Source organism: Indicator indicator, chromosome 10 (genome assembly GCF_027791375.1).
Source record: "Indicator indicator isolate 239-I01 chromosome 10, UM_Iind_1.1, whole genome shotgun sequence".
Lineage (NCBI taxonomy): Eukaryota > Metazoa > Chordata > Aves > Piciformes > Indicatoridae > Indicator > Indicator indicator.
Genome location: NC_072019.1, coordinates 24,140,967 through 24,157,922, shown reverse-complemented (window position 1 = coordinate 24,157,922; position 16,956 = coordinate 24,140,967). Strand labels below are relative to the sequence as shown.

The following is a 16,956-nucleotide window of genomic DNA, read 5'->3' as shown; positions in this document are numbered from 1 at the left end:
TCAATGTGCACTTGCAGCCCAGAAAGCCAAGCAGAGCCTGGGCTGCATCAGGAGAAGTGTGGCCAGCAGGGCAAGGGAGGGGATTCTCCCCCTCTGCTCAGCTCTGCTGAGACCCCACCTGGAGTACTGCATCCAGGTCTGGAGCCTCTATTTCAAGAGGGATCTGGACATGCTGGAAGGTGTCCAGAGAAGGACCACCAGGATGAGTAGAGGGCTGGAGCTCCTCTGCTATAAGGACAGACTGAAAGAGTTGGGGCTGTTCAGTCTGGAGAAGAGAAGGCTCTGAGGTGACCTTCTTGTGGCCTTCCAGGATCTGAAGGGGGCTACAAGAAAGCTGGGGAGGGACTTTTTACGCTGTCAGGTAGTGACAGGACTGGGGGCAATGGAATAAAGCTGGAAGTGGGGAGATTGAGAGTGGAGGTGAGGAAGAAGTTCTTCCCCAGGAGAGTGGTGAGAGCCTGGAATGGGTTTTGCAGGGAGGTGGTTGAGGCCCCATCCCTGGAGGTGTTTGCAGCCAGGCTGGATGAGGCTCTGGCCAGCCTGCTGTAGTGTGAGGTGTCCCTGGCCATGGCAGGGGGGTTGGAACTGGCTGATCCTTGTGGTCCCTTCCAACCCTGACTGATTCTAGGATTCTAAGTTGTGTTTTCTCATGTTTGTTTTTACTATTGCTCAATCACAGGGACTTTTAAACACATAATTCATAAGGTTTATGCATGAAAACACAATCACCTTTTGGAAGTTTACTCTTCTGTGGCATCTTTTATATGTCCTTTCTTCCCCATCCATTTGCAGTGCTATCCTTATGGTGTTAAACCACAGGAGTCCTGTTTCTTAAAAGTTTATCAAAGATGTGTTTCTTTTGACTAGGCTCAGGTGTATTAGGAAGGGGATTGTGTCAATGCTGTAATTCAGAGCATTGTTTACCAGTTAAGTGCTGCCCTGTGCAGAATTCTAATACAGAGCAGAAGCCAAACCAAGTGCAAACACATGCTGCTCCCCAAACAAGAAGGTATTTAACTTCTTACAAAGAGGACCTCCTCTAGTGAATATTTCTAATGTTTTGGAAAACTTTCCAGTAACTCCCTCAGGGTTCTAGGTATTTGGTTTTTTTCTTCTTTTCATAGAATTCATTTTTTTCCCCAAACAGTATTTTCCTTGAAACCATGTTAGTCTTCTCACCACCAGTGTACTGGCCATTCTGACCTGATAACAGTCTATTACATTAATATTAGCTGACATGGAGAGAATAGCAGAACTACTACTAACTGCTGTCCCTGCCCGTGGCAGGGGGGTTGGAACTAGATGATCCTTGTGGTCCCTTCCAACCCTGACTGATTCTATGATTCTAAACTGCCCAGGTCAGATGCAGACATTGGAACTGAATACCCACTTTCAAGATATATTTAGTTAGCTATGCTGTAAACCTTCGGATTTGTGCTTCACTTATTGTGATCACAGATTCCTGCAACTGCATGTTTAGTTTTAAAATTGCTTGTGTTGGAGGTTAATCTCTCTTTGTCTGTTATCTAAGACAGCCTATAAACAATGGCTAGTTAGTCAATATCCTATTACTGGTATGGGTAGATATGCTTTGTTTCTAATTAAGCATTCATTGAACACTGTTGCCTACCCTCTTCAACAAAGGATGGACTTCCAAAGTTCATAATTTCTTTCAATAATGCTCTTCCTTCCCTTCATAAGACTCACTGTTAAGACAGGAATTCACAACTAAAGAATGGCTGTGCAATGCCTAAAGCAATCTGCATCATGTATAGATTTTGGTTGTAAATGGCACCATGTGTGGTCTGCATAGTTTTCCCTGTCCTTATATATATTTTTTTTCTTTTCAAAATAAATGAAATTAAAAGAGAAGAGTTTATTAGGTCCTGCTGCTCACTGTGTACTGTAAGATATAATCTGCTGTTTGTGGCATTACAGTAATCTCTGTGGCATTAAGTAATTGATGTCACAAGCACAGGATTAAAACCACAGTTCTACAATTTGCATAATAATAACCAAAATGTGGAAAACCTGCATGATGGTTTGTTACCAAAAGAAACCCTTTAAAATGCTGAGTTAAGCTGTGGAATGGGCAGATCCCTAATCCTTCCTGTGTAAGTACATATGCTTCATTTCAAACATACATGGAGCCATGGCCATGTATTTATTAGTGGAACTACAAAGAGGCTTGATTCCAACCTGGATGTGGAGTCAGACCATGGAGAAATGGGACTTGTTCTCCTTCATTTGTCACAAGCCCAAAGCTTTTTGGGAAGAGCAGAACAAAGTACAGAAAAATATTTGCTGTATCATCCATTTCCTGCCCCCCCCCCCCCCCCCCCCAATATTTACTGGGCTAGACATGCCAGTGTTTGTTTATGCACTCCGTATGCTCATGTACTCTACCCAGGCCTCAGAGAGACTAGAGCACTGGATAGCTTTGTGTTAATTCAGCTCAGCATTTCAGGCTTTAACTGCCAAGTAGGATGGAAGTCTATGGAACTGGGAGCTGAGGCAAGTTTGCCAGTTGAGTTCAATAAAGGGGTTGGATTTGCTTCCCTCTGTCTTGAGTTGGGTTGAAAAGAGACTATTGACTAACCAAGGATGTTCTTTCACCTGCACAACTCAGGAGGTGCACTGTGTATACATAGCATGCATCATCAAGCCATGATGTTGCTATGAATCTATCTTTGTGTTGCTTCACTGAGGTGCAGAAGAATACTTGTTATTTTACAGATGCAATAAGGACAGAAAACTTCAGAGGTTTTCTGTCATCACAACTTTCTTTGTCAAAGTTCAGGATCAGTTAATTCCAAAGCAGCTTGTTACTCCCTTCCTACCTTCCTTCCAGAGATAAGATAGTCTTAAAGACTTTTTGTTGTGATTGTAAGCATTTATAGTGAACTGATGGACTTTGGTTCCTAGTGGTTCAGTAAGAATCCAGGTGCTATCTTTATGAGTAAATAAGGCTATCTATAGTTAAAGCACCAGTAGATGTCACTCAAGTTTATGTGGAACAAACTGAATTTGTGTGATGAACAAAGTTGGTCATGCACATTACAAGTGCCATCTGCTGCACAGCCACTAAGTTTGCTCAGCCTCATGTGGCTGTTGCTTTAGACAATGATCTACTGCTTTGAGTAGTAATCTGCTCACCAGGGCTTTGAGGCTGTGACCTACTACTACAGAATCTACAGACTGTATGTGTGCCTAAATAGACCCTGCATGGCCTTTGAATCTTTCTTTAGCATTTATTCTACTAATGTTCTTTCTAAACAGCACAGCAGGTATGTAAGAACTTTGCATGTTAGTGGTATGTTCTTGAGATAAATAGTCAAAAATGGGAGAAGGAGAGGTCTTAGCTACTTGTTTGGCAGTATTTCTAAAAATAATAAAGTACTGTGTATCCCTGACATTTAGGTTTTGGGAAAGAAATATGCAAGTGTCAGGTATTAACTAGAAGAAGATGTGAACTGGAAGGATGAGTAAAGCAGCTTAAACATTTGGCACTGCCTTTTCATCATTTGGACTTGGTTTTGATTCTAGCACAGGATCAAGTTACCAAATATTGCAACGATCAAATGTCTGTAGGGGTCACTGCTAAAATGCTTTAAAATGCTCATTATTGCTCTTAGTGTGAGTGATAGCATATCCCAAATCACTTTATAAGTGTTCTTCCACACCTGTATCATCAATAAATGATTCCACAGAGCAGGCTACAGCCAATGCAATTTACTAAAATACCAGTCAAGTGTCAACAGGCTGACTCGTTCATTTTATCATCATGCCAGGAAACTTCAGCAGCTAGTCAGAAAAGAAGTATAAAATGTGAGATTTTGCTTCATTATGTGAACAAAACCCTGTGATTTCTGTATGGAAATAAAAGATTATTGCTTGGCATAACATGATTTTTTTTTCAAGGCAAAAGAAAAAAAAAGGCAGCTTTAAATCACCTAATTATCCATTTTAACAGGATTTGATTCAGCAGTTTATTGGGGTCATTGCTGAAATAGAGATAAGTCTTGCACTTTGAAGGGAAGGAGGATGAAAGTAGTAAAACTTGCATTTGTGAAACTAGAGAGATGTGAAATGGTCACTGTGTTATAGATATCTTTTTTCTAACACCTTCCTTTACCTAAGCTGTCATTAGAGAGTTTTTTTTGAGATCATGTTTATCCCTGAATGTTTTTTAAACTGTCCAACAACAAAAGGTTCACACTCTAGCACAGAAATGCCTTTTACCTAGGAGCAGAACACACCAAGGTGCACAGGTTATCGTCCATCAGGTAGTGATGTGAAGGAACAGGACACACAGCCTTTAACATTTACCTCTCTTCACCTTTTCCCTTCTCCTTTCCTTCTAGTGTAAATCCCTCCAGTGCAAACCCAAGGAAGTCAGTGGTGGTAGTTATGGGCAGCCATGTGGTGCTATCCACACCATGCTGAGCTGCACACATGGGATCTGTTTGATCTTTTTCTGAACTTTTGTGTTCTTTCATGATATAATGTTAGAGGATACCTTTCAAAAGCCTTGACATTACAGAGTGTGGCAATAATAAAGGCCACAGAAATGTGGAATTCACCCTTCAATGTATACTCAGATTTATTTTATGACAAGATGCATTTGTTTCAAGGATCCTTAAGTCAACAGTAAGTTCACAGAAAGAAGAGAAGCGGCAGTTAAGAAGTTGAAAAGTTACAATTAGTAATGATTTGTGGCAAAGCTTCCAGGAAAACAAAAAAAAACTTAAAAATCATGCACTTGTTTTCACTTTTAAACCCTCTAAACATCAGAGTATATTGAAGAGACACCTGTTCAAACCACATTAAAATTAGATGGAAGAGATCAATAGCAGAGACCAGGCTGTGGTCTCAGAGAGTCAATTCCAGGTTCATGTGGGTGGACTATGGCAGGAGATGTTAGTGAGATGTGCAGCCTGCCTTTGGGTTCTTGGCTGTAGAAAATACTACAGAGTGCAGGCAGCAAACTGGCACAAACCCAGCAAGAGCTATCTAAACCTGAGGGTGATCTCAGCTCTGGGCTGAGGTTGGCTTGTGCCCACCTCTCCAGCCTGTCCAGGTCCCTCTGGATGGATCCCTTCCCTCCAGCCTGGCTGCTGCACCACACAGCTTGGTGTCATCAGCAAACTTGCTGAGGGTGCACTCAATGCCTCTGTCCATGGCACTGACAAAGATGTTGAACAAGCCTGGTCCCGGGACTGATCCCTGAGGGACTCTGCTTGTCCCTGGCCTCCACTGGGACATGGAGCCATTGACAGCCACTCTTTGGGTGCAGCCATGAAGCCAGATCTTTATCCATCTGGTGGTCCACCCATCAAACCCATGTGTCACCAGTTTGGAGACCAGGATGTGGTGTGGGACAGTGTGGAAGGCTTTGCTCAGGTCCAGGTCAATGACATCAGTTGCTCTCCACTCATCTATTAAGGTTGTGACCTGTTCATAGAAGGCCACCAGGTTTGTCAGGCAGGATTTGCCCTTGCAGTCTAGAGAAACCCTTGCCAGAGCATTCTGTCTCCTGAGGCAGGGGTGCAGGGGACTGCTGAAGGAGCTTCCAGCACAGAAGTCTCATGTGTGCAATACATGGGTGCCTGGCTACCATCCCCAGCTCTGCTTATCAGCTCTGCTGGGACTTGCAAAGGATGTACTGGGACTGAAGGCAGGGGTAAGAATATCTTTGAGATCCTGGGTACAGGAGGAGTGTAGGACCAGGAAGATGACTTTATAATTGCTTGGTTTTTTATCACTCTTTCTGACTATATTGACTTTCTACTTGACACAGGTTTGGCTGGCAAGTGAGGCCCAGATACATTCAGCATTAGATACGACTGAGCTCATTCTTACATGAGAAGAAAATCATCGGTTGCTACAGAAACAGCTCCATATCAGTCTCTTGGGGCATCTTTGCATCTGCCTTTTTTTTTCCTTCTCTTTGCTAATCTGTAGATAAGAGTCAAAGCAAGTGCAGCACATCCCACATCTATATAAAAGGTTGGAGGAACTCTGCAGAGAGCAAAGTCTGAAAGAACATCTCATACATAAGCAAAACTTAAATGAATGAGTTAATTTGCACCCCCTACGTTTTTTTTTTCTAGTTTTGCAATGCTTGCAGAGTTAATTGAGGTGAAAATTAAATGATGCCAGTCAGCAAATATTTTAAAGACCACCAACATCAAGAAAGAGAAAAGGAAGGACTCAGAAAGGGAGTTACTAAGGAAAATTGAGCAAACCATCTGAGGAGTGAGTTAGAATCTGTGTTGAGAAAATTGCATATTGCAATGGAATGATAATCCAGATTTACTTTCAGGCAAGTTGTTTAACTTGATAAATTAAGGAATTAGTTAAAAATAAGTGTATATTACGGGTGAACAGGGACCATTCTGTACATGTTAGACCAGCTCACCAGTGAGTTTTTTCAACTAGTTTTCTGAAATGTAATGAATTCTTGATGCTTAGTAGATTAATATTTATCGAGTGAATCAATGCTTAATTTATTAAAAATTTGCCTTCCTCATATTTAATATGATTTATTACTCATCAGAGCTTATTGCATTAATTAAAGATTGTGTTAATTTTGTGGAAGTGAGCACGATCTGCTGCAGGCTTGCTGCAGAGCCCCAATGCACTGTAGGGACTGTGCCTGGAGGGAAGTACCAAGGATAAAAAACAACACACAAGGTGGGAAGTGGGGATGAATCACCAGTGGCTTCTTTCTGCCTCTGGGCTTCCAAATAGCCAGCAAAGTGAAAATGAGGATGCTGCCCCTTAAGGGCAGGACAGGATTATAGCAATAGAGCTACTGTAGTGATACAGAGAACATTGCTGTTTGCCTCTTGAAAATTATGGCTGATGCTGTGGAAATCATTTGAGTGTTTCTCTTTTTGTCAGTGCAGGTGAAATCCAGCCTTACCCATGCAGGACACTGTCACCTCTCACCTGACCAGGGACAATAGCCGTTACAGTCCAGTGCTCAGGTTGTAAGTAATTCTTGGGGGACAGGAGGTTGCCTGATGATTGGGGTAGTCCCAAGCATCTCTGCAGGGGCAGGTGTTTGAGGAGTGGAAAATGATTACAGGCAGAACAACAACAACAACAACAAAAAGCCAGACATCTTGTGAGATGAGTCTTTTTGAAGAAATCTGTCAAAACAGGGAGAGGGTGAACACGCTGGAGGGGGGCATCTGCATCACATCTGCAATTTGCATCTCTCAGCACTGAAAGGAGAAGCAAATATGTGAAGCCCCACAGCCATGAAACTTCTGATGCAATTATTTTATTAATCTTTGTGACACTTGTAATGTCTCTCTCTTCACATTCAAATTCTGCTGCTTTTATACATACTCATAAGTGCACCTGCATGTGTTTTAACAAAGCCCATCTACTTACTAGACTGCCTGCATCCAGCTGAGCCCTGGAAACAACAGAAAACTAGCCCCTGAGATCAGAGACAGGCTAGACTTTTCAGAAAGTGACTGGATCCATAATCAGTACATTTTTTGCATGTTTAAATGCAGAATTCTAGAATGCACTTTGCTGTTTCCTCCTCGCCCATTTTTGGTGAACGTGTGGTGAATATGTCCAAACTTCCCCTGCTGAGTAAAAGGAGTGAAACCTCTTCAAGGTCCAGTGAAGGTCAGAGCAGAAAAAAATTTTTCTCTCAGTGCAGCAGGCAGGCAGTAACAATTGTGCTCCAGCCCAGAGCATTTAGGTAGAGCCAGTGCCAAGAACCTGGTGGCATTTTAAATCCCTTGCAGCAGTTAGGTGTTAGATGCAAAAGATCAGTGCTGCTCCACTTGAAGTCAGAGAAAAAAAAACTGAGCTTAAAGTTCAAGACATACACAAAGATTTCCTGGCTCTAGATTTAATTTGGGGTTTGTGGTGTTGTGTTTTGTTTTGTTTTGTTTTGTTTTGTTTATTGTCAAGTCTGGCTTGAGGGCAGCATCCAAACAGAGAAAAAAGTCACAAGCTGAACATTTGACTTGTAATAATTTAATTTTATTTTACTTTTTTTTTTCTTTTTAGCCTGTTTCTATATGCTTTCATTTTCCTGCAGTATCAAATTAAATTATTTAAGGGTTTATTTCATGTTTATTTTTACCCTAGTTAATGGACTCAAGTCAGGAGACCAGTTGTGCTACATGCCTTTCTCTCTGTTCTGAATCTCTACATTTTGCAACCTTCTTTGAGCAGGATATTTATATTCTGCCTTTTTTTCCCAGCAGAGAAGCTTTCACAGAGCATAGGCTTTGGATATATATTTTCTGTTCTAGCTGTTCATTAGATATACAGCATTTGGAGTTCCAGTTGTGCTCAGAAATGTAAGCAAAGCTTTTTAGCTCAGTAGGTGCTAAACCCTGGCATTCCATAGTTTTGTACATTTGAATTAGGATTAAGGCACAGGATCTATATAAAATTTAGCTTATTAGGAGATGTTTCATCTTATGGCTCCCAGCAGGCAGATGAGTCCTTTGCTGACACAACTGCTTGCTTTGCTTTATTCCTCCCTGGGAAAGGAGGACAGGGTGAGCAGAACCCATCAGAGCAGGGACTGTATTTCTGAATGGTTCTTGTGGAGGTGACAGAAAGAAGCAGCAGTGTCTTCTCCCTTTCACCATGCCCCCTGCACACTTGGGAAAAGACTTGGCTTAGTCTGCCCTTAGTGTTTCATAATAAAGAAAATGTGATCAAGCACACTGTTAAAGTCATACTCAGAATGATTTGTCAGAATTAAGAGAACAAGAGGTACCTGTGAAAACAGACAGGAATGAATTTTTCTCACAAATATGATTTGCATTGTGCAAGAGTTCAGGTACTGATGCCAGGAAGGTTTCAGACAATGTGTTTTTGCAGCCTGACACCCCATTCAGCTTCCCAGCAGGCAACATTCACTATTGGCCATATAGCTCAGGTATGATCAGAGGGCTGGAGCTGTTCTCCTGTGAGGACAGACAGACTGAAAGAGTTGGGGCTGTTCAGTCTGGAGAAGAGAAGGCTCTGAGGTGACCTTCTTGTGGCCTTCCAGGATCTGAAGGGGGCTCCAAGAAAGCTGGGGAGGGACTTTTTAGGCTATCAGGAAGTGACAGGACTGGGGGGAATGGAATAAAGCTGGAAGTGGGGAGGTTCAGGCTGGACATGAGGAAGAAGTTCTTCAGCATGAGAGTGGTGAGAGCCTGGAATGGGTTGTCCAGGGAGGTGGTTGAGGCCCCATCCCTGGAGGTGTTTGCAGCCAGGCTGGATGAGGCTGTGGCCAGCCTGCTGTAGTGTGAGGTGTCCCTGGCCATGGCAGGGGGGTTGGAACTGGCTGATCCTTGTGGTCCCTTCCAACCCTGACTGATTCTATGATTCTATGATCAACTGTGTCCATACACTTTGGCCAGTGAAGCTTTACTCAGTGAAACGATGAGTTTGGGAAGGAAATTCATCAGTCATCATTTCCAGGGTGGAGTGTTCATGGTAGGGAATACCGAGTCAATGTTTCCTCCTCAAGGACTTTCAGCTGTCACCCAGGAATACAGTGAATGCTGTGATGAGAATTAAATTAGAGAAAGATCAATAGGGCCTGACAATAAATGAAAGTAACACAGACATTATTGAGGAAATTAGGAGAGAGAAATTAAACTGGACAGTGTAGTCTTCAATGCCAGCTAGACACACTAATGTTGGGCAGAGTTAGGGAGAAAACAGTAAGTTAGAAAGTCCTATGAAGAAGAGATAGTAACAGTTTGTGAGATCGGGAAAGCCCTGACGGTGATACAAAGCTCTCAGCCCACAGAAAGGTGAAAAAGGATAATAATCCACATGCACATGGATTTCTTTCTCAGGGTACAGAGAGGCAATGCTAGGGAGGTCACTTAAGACTGGAAAGATGTAGTGAATAGCCTTGGCTACGTGTTGCAGAGAAAAGGGAACCTCACACACACCTCACTATCACCAAGGCATTGGTGAGATATCTTGTTCCATGCAAAAAAATGTCCTAACCTTCTTGTAGAACAGGTTGGTTTGCCTTTTGAAGGTTTGTAGCCCTTCCAGAAATCAGTCTTCTATTTAAACTTGACTATTTGTTCTAATAATTCCCTGTATATTGCTATCTGTACAAATATCCAGGGGTGATCAAGTCTGGCAAGTTTTTGGGGTGAGGAATATCTGGGTGCAATGAGATCCATGGGCTGACTGCACTCAGCATGAAAAGAAGCTTTCCTTTTATCATTCTCGAGTTCATCTAGATCCTCTTACATGTCTTTGAAAGGTTCACCCCAAGGCTATATAATTGTGTTTGATCACATACAGGGTAGGAGTCAGTGATTGATATGAATAAAGAACTTACACTTGTCTTGGTTCCTTGTCTTCTTCCCTGTGGAATCAGAAATCACTTTTATAAATATATCTGTCCATCTTTGCTTCTAGCTATCCATTTCAAGTATATGTTCCCAAAAAGAAATAGTAACACTTTATAAGTGCAAATAAAAACACATTCAAAGGACTGAGCAAGGTTTTTTTTTTCCCTTCCTCATAGAATACATGTGGATCCCATCCAAAAGAGTTACTGTAAAGCATGTAACTTGTAATTAGTTTGGCTATAAATGTCAAAGCACTTTGCAGGTCTAAGGATGACCCCCCTAAAATTAGTCCCCTTTTAACCATTCCTTTTATAATTTGTTTTTCAGCAAAAACGGCGGCTTGACCTCCTGACAATAACCAGCCCTGGTAAGTGAACTCTGCTGCACAGCTCTCTCCTCTTTTTCTTAAAGAGATGGTTGTCTAAATGTGTTGTTTGTTTTTTGTGTTGTGGTTTTGTTTGTTTTTTTTTTTCTCCCCAGTCTCTGACATGCAAAATGAAAAACACTGTTCCCCAGAAAATCTTTCACGTAATAACAAGTGACAGCTATATTGTGCTTGGCAAAGCCCCGGGCAGTTATCCGTTCACAGAGCTGCCTCTTCAGACCTTTACTCTATGAATTTCAGTGCTGATATTTCTTTAAGCCTCCTGGGGTTACAGTTAGCAGTCTGTCTGCAGGGCAGATGCCCTCGGATTCACAGTGTGTGTTCGAGTATCAGAGAAACGCAAGCCTGACTTTCCTTGGTGGCAGATGCAAATGGTTTTGGGAGTGAGGAGATGGTGGCCTTCAATGTGTATGGTGGGAAACAGGAGGTCCAGGCTTAGGTCTGTGGAACCTTGAAGTGGGTTAGGGAATAGGTAAAATTAAAATGCTTTAAATTAATGCTTCATGATAGCTTTTGTCATAGGGCCACCAGGATGATCAGAGGGCTGGAGCACTTCTCCTATGAGGACAGACTGAGAGAGTTGGGGCTGTTCAGTCTGGAGAAGAGAAGGCTCTGAGGTGACCTTCTTGTGGCCTTCCAGGATCTGAAGGGGGCTCCAAGAAAGCTGGGGAGGGACTTCTTAGGCTATCAGGTAGTGACAGGACTGGGGGAATGGAATTAAGCTGGAAGTGGGGAGATTCAGACTGGAAGTGAGGAAGAAGTTCTTCAGCATGAGAGTGGTGAGAGCCTAGAATGGGTTGTCCAGGGAGGTGGTTGAGGCCCCCCTGGAGGTGTCTAAGGTCAGGCTGGATGAAGGTCTGGTCAGCCTGCTGTAGTGTGAGGTGTCCCTGGCCATGGCAGGGGGGGTTGGAACTGGCTGATCCTTGTGGTCCCTTCCAACCCTGACTGATTCTATGGTTTATGATTTGCCTCTTGAGGAGATAAATTAAAACATGTTCTATTGGGAAATGTTGGGCTCTTTGGTGTAGTGACTTTAGAAGGTCTCAGCACCATGATTGAAATGCAGGTCATTTGAATGGTGCCTCTCTTTGATTTCAGCTCTTAAGGCTGGGTGGCTTTTAATTTATTGCTATTATTCCTGCTCAGTTTCTCTCTATTAGCTGCTACAGAAGTTTGCTGCCCACCAGCTTCAGATGTACACCGTGCTTGAGTGGTGCTACGTTTTGGTTAACTTTTTCAATTTTTCAGATGAATGTACATATTAAGCCTTCAGGTTGGCTTTAACTGGGACCAATGAGCTCTGGCTTTAACTGGGAATAATGTGCTAGTGAAATGAACAGGTGTTATGGGAAGTGAACAAAATGTGACATATATTTGCCTGGATAACAATTTTGCATCAATAATTGTTCTGACACTCTAAATGTAGATATCATCTGTGACATGATTTCTCCTTCACTAACCTTGTTAAAATAATAAGAATTAAAATAAGGAGGAGGAACACTTTGTTGGGACAGATGTTTGAGGCTGTTGGCAATTGCATCACATTTTTTGCATGTTCACTTTTCATGCAGTTTGCAATTATGTTAATGTAAGCTCAGGGCACTTGCTGATAAAAGCAACAATACAGTGTGATACAGCCATTGTCACTATCCTGACTGTAATTTCAAGGACAAACATGGCACATTTTTCATTTTTTGTATCTTCAGCATTCCATGTTTCTAGAAGAAACAGAAAAATATCTCTGAAGGTCTTAAGTGTAGCAAACAGTCAGATCTTGGATAAGGGCACCAAAGTCCACAGGCACTTTAATAAAAGGAGGGTTGAGGACCAGAGTAATATAGTATGAGACTTTTCTGCAAAACAAATTTATGATACCTTTGTCATAATTTTAGATACAGCATTCACCAAACCAGTGAAAGGGTTGACTGAGTTGGGTTTGTGCATAGATGTGATCACAGTAAGCAGCTCTCACTTCAGATCTCTCACTTTAATGCAGCAATCTGCTAAATCAACGCAGCAATTAGTTGGAAGAATGAAAATAGCTTCCAGTAATTGCATAGGTAGACATACTGCAATAAAAGGAGGGGAAAAGATTTCCAAAACATTTTTTTTTCTTGTGGGATATGTTTTACCCTTTGATATTTACCTAGAAATCTATAATAATTAGCTACACAGGGAAAAAAAAGTATTTGTGCCATGATTACATAAATGAGTACCTACAGTTTTGCTTTCAATAAAGGGATTTTCAAAAGAAACCTGATGCTATATTTGACCAAACTTACCTAAGAACCTAAAGCTGAGATTTTCAAAAGGGGCTGAAAAAATAGAGGTGCTCAATTACTGGTAGGATTGGAAACTATCAGCCTGTGGATTAAAGGGTCTAGTTTAAGCCCTACAAATGCAAAAATAAAATAAAACAAATCATAGTCTTGAGGCTTTTATTTATTTTTGGAGGCTGTAGCTTTAAAATATTTCATTCTTTGAGTCCTAGCTCTAAGATCTGATATCAACAGTCTGCTTTTACAAAGTCATAATATCGTTTATGATGGCTAAAATCATCCGTAATCACTGTCATCCCTTAATTTACTGATTCAAATTAGAGACTGAGCTATTTAGATGCAGCTGTTAATCCTTTGGGACTTCATCCTGCTCTCCACCTTGCCGAAGGCAGTCAGCCTTTATTTGGGGAGGAGGTCACTAAGCCCTATTTATAGCATAAAAGTCCTCAGAGTCTCACTAGCAGTATCAGCCACCAAAGCCCTATTGCTTAATTGTAAGAATTGACAAAGGACTTCAGAACAAGGAGGTGACCTCTGTGATTTGCTCTGCTGTCATGACAAAGATCATCTTTTTGTGTGAGTGTGAAGTTCTCAAACTAGTTTTTGTACATTTAGTCAAGCTTGATGATCCCTTGTAGGTATTACCATAGCTTTTCTCCGTGAGTCACATCCATTAATTTCCAAAAAAATTGATCAGCCACTTAAAGAGATTAATTGCAAGATAAAATAATGGCATTAATGTAAATTCAAGGGTGTTGAGACCTAAGTGCCAAAACATTCAAAGTAGAGTGTGCAGTCTTACCCCACGGCAGTCGTGCTGTTCCTCATGGCCATGGCTGTTGCATGGTTTCCTGGGAATCACTGGTGGATGTGAAGCAGTGCTAGTTCCTCATGCCCTGAACACCCACCCTGCCTGTGCTCTGCTGAGCCTGTGCTTCAAAGACAGTCCACTGCTGCCTGCTGCCCTACTCCTGATGGTTACCAACATGGAGCAAAGCTTGTGTGTCTTGGCAGAGCCTGACTGAAGAGGTGTTAGACTTAAAAGCACGTTTGTTAAATTGAAGAGGTATAGTTCATCAACTTGTAACCTGGACTGAGGGTGCTCTAGGAAAAAAAAATTAGACAAAAAGAAAAAAAAAAGAAAAAGGAAGACATTCAGAGGGTGAGAGGTGCAGCTCCCACTGTAACATTTAGAGCTGACCTGTTCCAGTGCCCCTAATAAAGCAGGTGCTGAAGGGTCCACAATGTGTCTTAAACTGGAGGAAGTCTTTGCTTTGCTGTGGTCTCCAGGAAAAAACAGACAAAAACTATGCATAAGCAGGGAGCAAGCCAGACACACTCATGCTCAGATACATTCTTTTGAAGTAACTGACACTCATGTAAAATGTGGAGGGCAGTTGACTGCTCTTAGTGCTGAGTAGCTGGAGGAATGTTAAGTTAAATTTATCAGTGCTCTCACCACACTTCTTTCTTCTTACCCCTTGACATGTGAGTTACAATTAGACTGTAACGCTTTGTACGGTTCAGAGTGCCAGAGGTAGAGCTGATGTGTGCAGTGGGGTGGGGGAAAGTTGTTAAAAATTCATTAATAGCTGGCAGGGACATGCAGGCAGGGAGTGGGGCATAATGAGATTTAAGTTTTGGCAATTTAAGTTTTCTTTAAACTTAGGTTTACCTCTGAATTTTATCCAAATCTTTTCCTTAGCACTTACTCTAGTTGGGTTTTAGGATGAAATCTTCAGGTGGTTTAATTTTTGCCTTCCTGCAAAGAGCTGAGTATCTGCTCTTAATTTCTACTTGATCATGTTCTAGTAACACTTTGAGCATCCACAACCACCCACATCACATTGTGATAACCACTCAGTAGTTGCAAAAAAGATATCCCTGTTTCCATAGCTTTTCCATGGAGACAAAGCTTTTTTCATCTCCTGTGTTTACAATAATAATACAGATTTCCAATTTCTCTTCTCAGTAAGGTAAGTTCTTCTCCCACTGAAGCCTTTTTTAATTATTGATACCATAAATGGAAGTGTGTTGGAAACTATTGGCTTTGAAAATAGCTAACCTGTGATATCGTCCAAGAACCATCAGGAAAATTCTTTTGAAATTCTCTTTGATTCAGCCATCCTCAGGGTTTTACGCTTCTCCACCAGTCTCTCTACTGCCAATTTAAAATAACATTCTCTTGAAATCAGTGCAGTGTCAGGAGAAATTCATCAGCACCATAGGTGCTTTTTTTCCCAGATGTATATAAAACTACTACTTTTGGCAGCAGTAAATTGATTGCATTTAAAAAACCTGGGATAGTTGAATATTCCATAGTGCCCACCTTGGCTACAGCATGGAATATAAAGTATTTAGAGTTTCTTTCTGCTCTGTTTCAGGTGAAATAAAATAAGAGCTGACTTGATAATTCCTGCCTTTTGACTGACTCAGAATTTCCTCTGACCACATTAGAGGTTTACATGCAGGGACAGAGTAAGATATTCCTCATCTCTGTGGAGTGGCATTGAGATTTGATCAGAAGCATTAAGGACTTGTTCTGTGCTTCCTCCCAACATTCAGGCTCTCACACTTTTAAACAGGGGAAAAAGTTTTATTTCAAAGGTATTTATCACACTGATCTATGTGGTGAAATATTCTCTCCCCTTTAATACTGTCAGTGCTGCATGCTCTAAAAATGTCTCCATTTCATTAATTTGTGATACACTGCTACCCTGAATTCTTTTAAGGTGGCTGTAGTTTCTGCCATACATATTTTACTGCTTTAAATTATAGATATAGGACTGTTGCCTAGTTAATTTCCTCTGGTTAGGAAAAATGTATTTCTACTCTCCTGGCATTGCATATAGTGATATGTGAGATTTGCTATATTTTTTAGCTGATTAAGTTCTGCATTTCCACATATTACTGCTTATGAGACCTCAAGTAAAACTATGTAAAGGAAGGAGAAGTTTTATAGTATATTTGAAAGTTTCATTTAACTATAAATTCCCTCACTAAGCCCTACTACAAGACTTTTCCATTACCTTCCTGTATAGTCTGGCTATCTCCTTCTTTCTAATTGAAGCATGAAAATAATATGAACTCAAAGTCATGAAGCTATACGACAGGTATTAGTAAAAATGACACAGAGTAATAAAATGTGACAGAAAGTTGTTTGCTGCTGAAGACCAGGTACTATTTTTTCTAGTCCTTATTAATTAATAGTACATTGATTTTAGTCTAAGTATGTGTCAAGGGATAGAGTCTGAGTTTTTCAGCAGCCTAACATAATTACTGTTCGTGTTTGTTAGTGAAGCTTCACACGCTATGTTATTTGGAAAGGTGGTGGAGAAAAGAATTTACTTATCTTTCCTTTAATAATTGAGTCTTTTAATGCTCAGTGGTGGGTGGGAGTGAAATTGTTTCTCATCTCACTAAGACACTGGTGTTAACTCACCCATTCGCCCGCAACAATATAAAATAACGTGGGAAGGACAGCACCTTGTTGCTCTGCAAAGCAACAGACCCCAAGTGGTTTGTTTGAACCCACAGCACAAGAGTTTCTCTACCATAAAAGTCTCAGCTCAAAGTGTTGCCAGTTTTGGGTGAACCCTAAAGCTAGAGGGGAAAACTTTCTTCCAAACTTGATGAAACTTCAGAAGCAAGTGCTAACAGAGAAGAAATGCTGCCTTTTTTTTTTTTTTTTTTTTCCTGCCTGTGCCACTAAGTTGGTTTCAGCTGTGTGGAGGCTAATTAGGAAATTTGACTGTATCCAGTTCCTCATCTTTACTGTAGCTGAAGAGCTGTAAGAATTTCCATTTCCTGTGATAAGGAGAAGTAATATGGTTGCTTGTAATTACTTATTCCTACTGATCAGTACCTTCCTAATTCTTATACCTCTCCATTTCCCAGAATAATGACTGCAGAGATGCTATGCACTCACCAAAAGGTG

At 41.2% G+C, this 16,956-nt stretch overlaps 1 protein-coding gene across 1 annotated transcript in view; it reads left to right on the top strand.

Moving 5' to 3' along the window:
• Positions 1-16,956, top strand: part of AGBL4 (AGBL carboxypeptidase 4) — a gene marked incomplete at its 5' end in the record, with an annotated part of 965,543 nt that overhangs the window by 485,803 nt on the left and 462,784 nt on the right. The window contains one exon of the mRNA XM_054384552.1: positions 10,683-10,722. Coding sequence (XP_054240527.1) covers positions 10,683-10,722 — 40 coding nt within the window. The remainder of the gene's footprint in view (positions 1-10,682; positions 10,723-16,956) is intronic.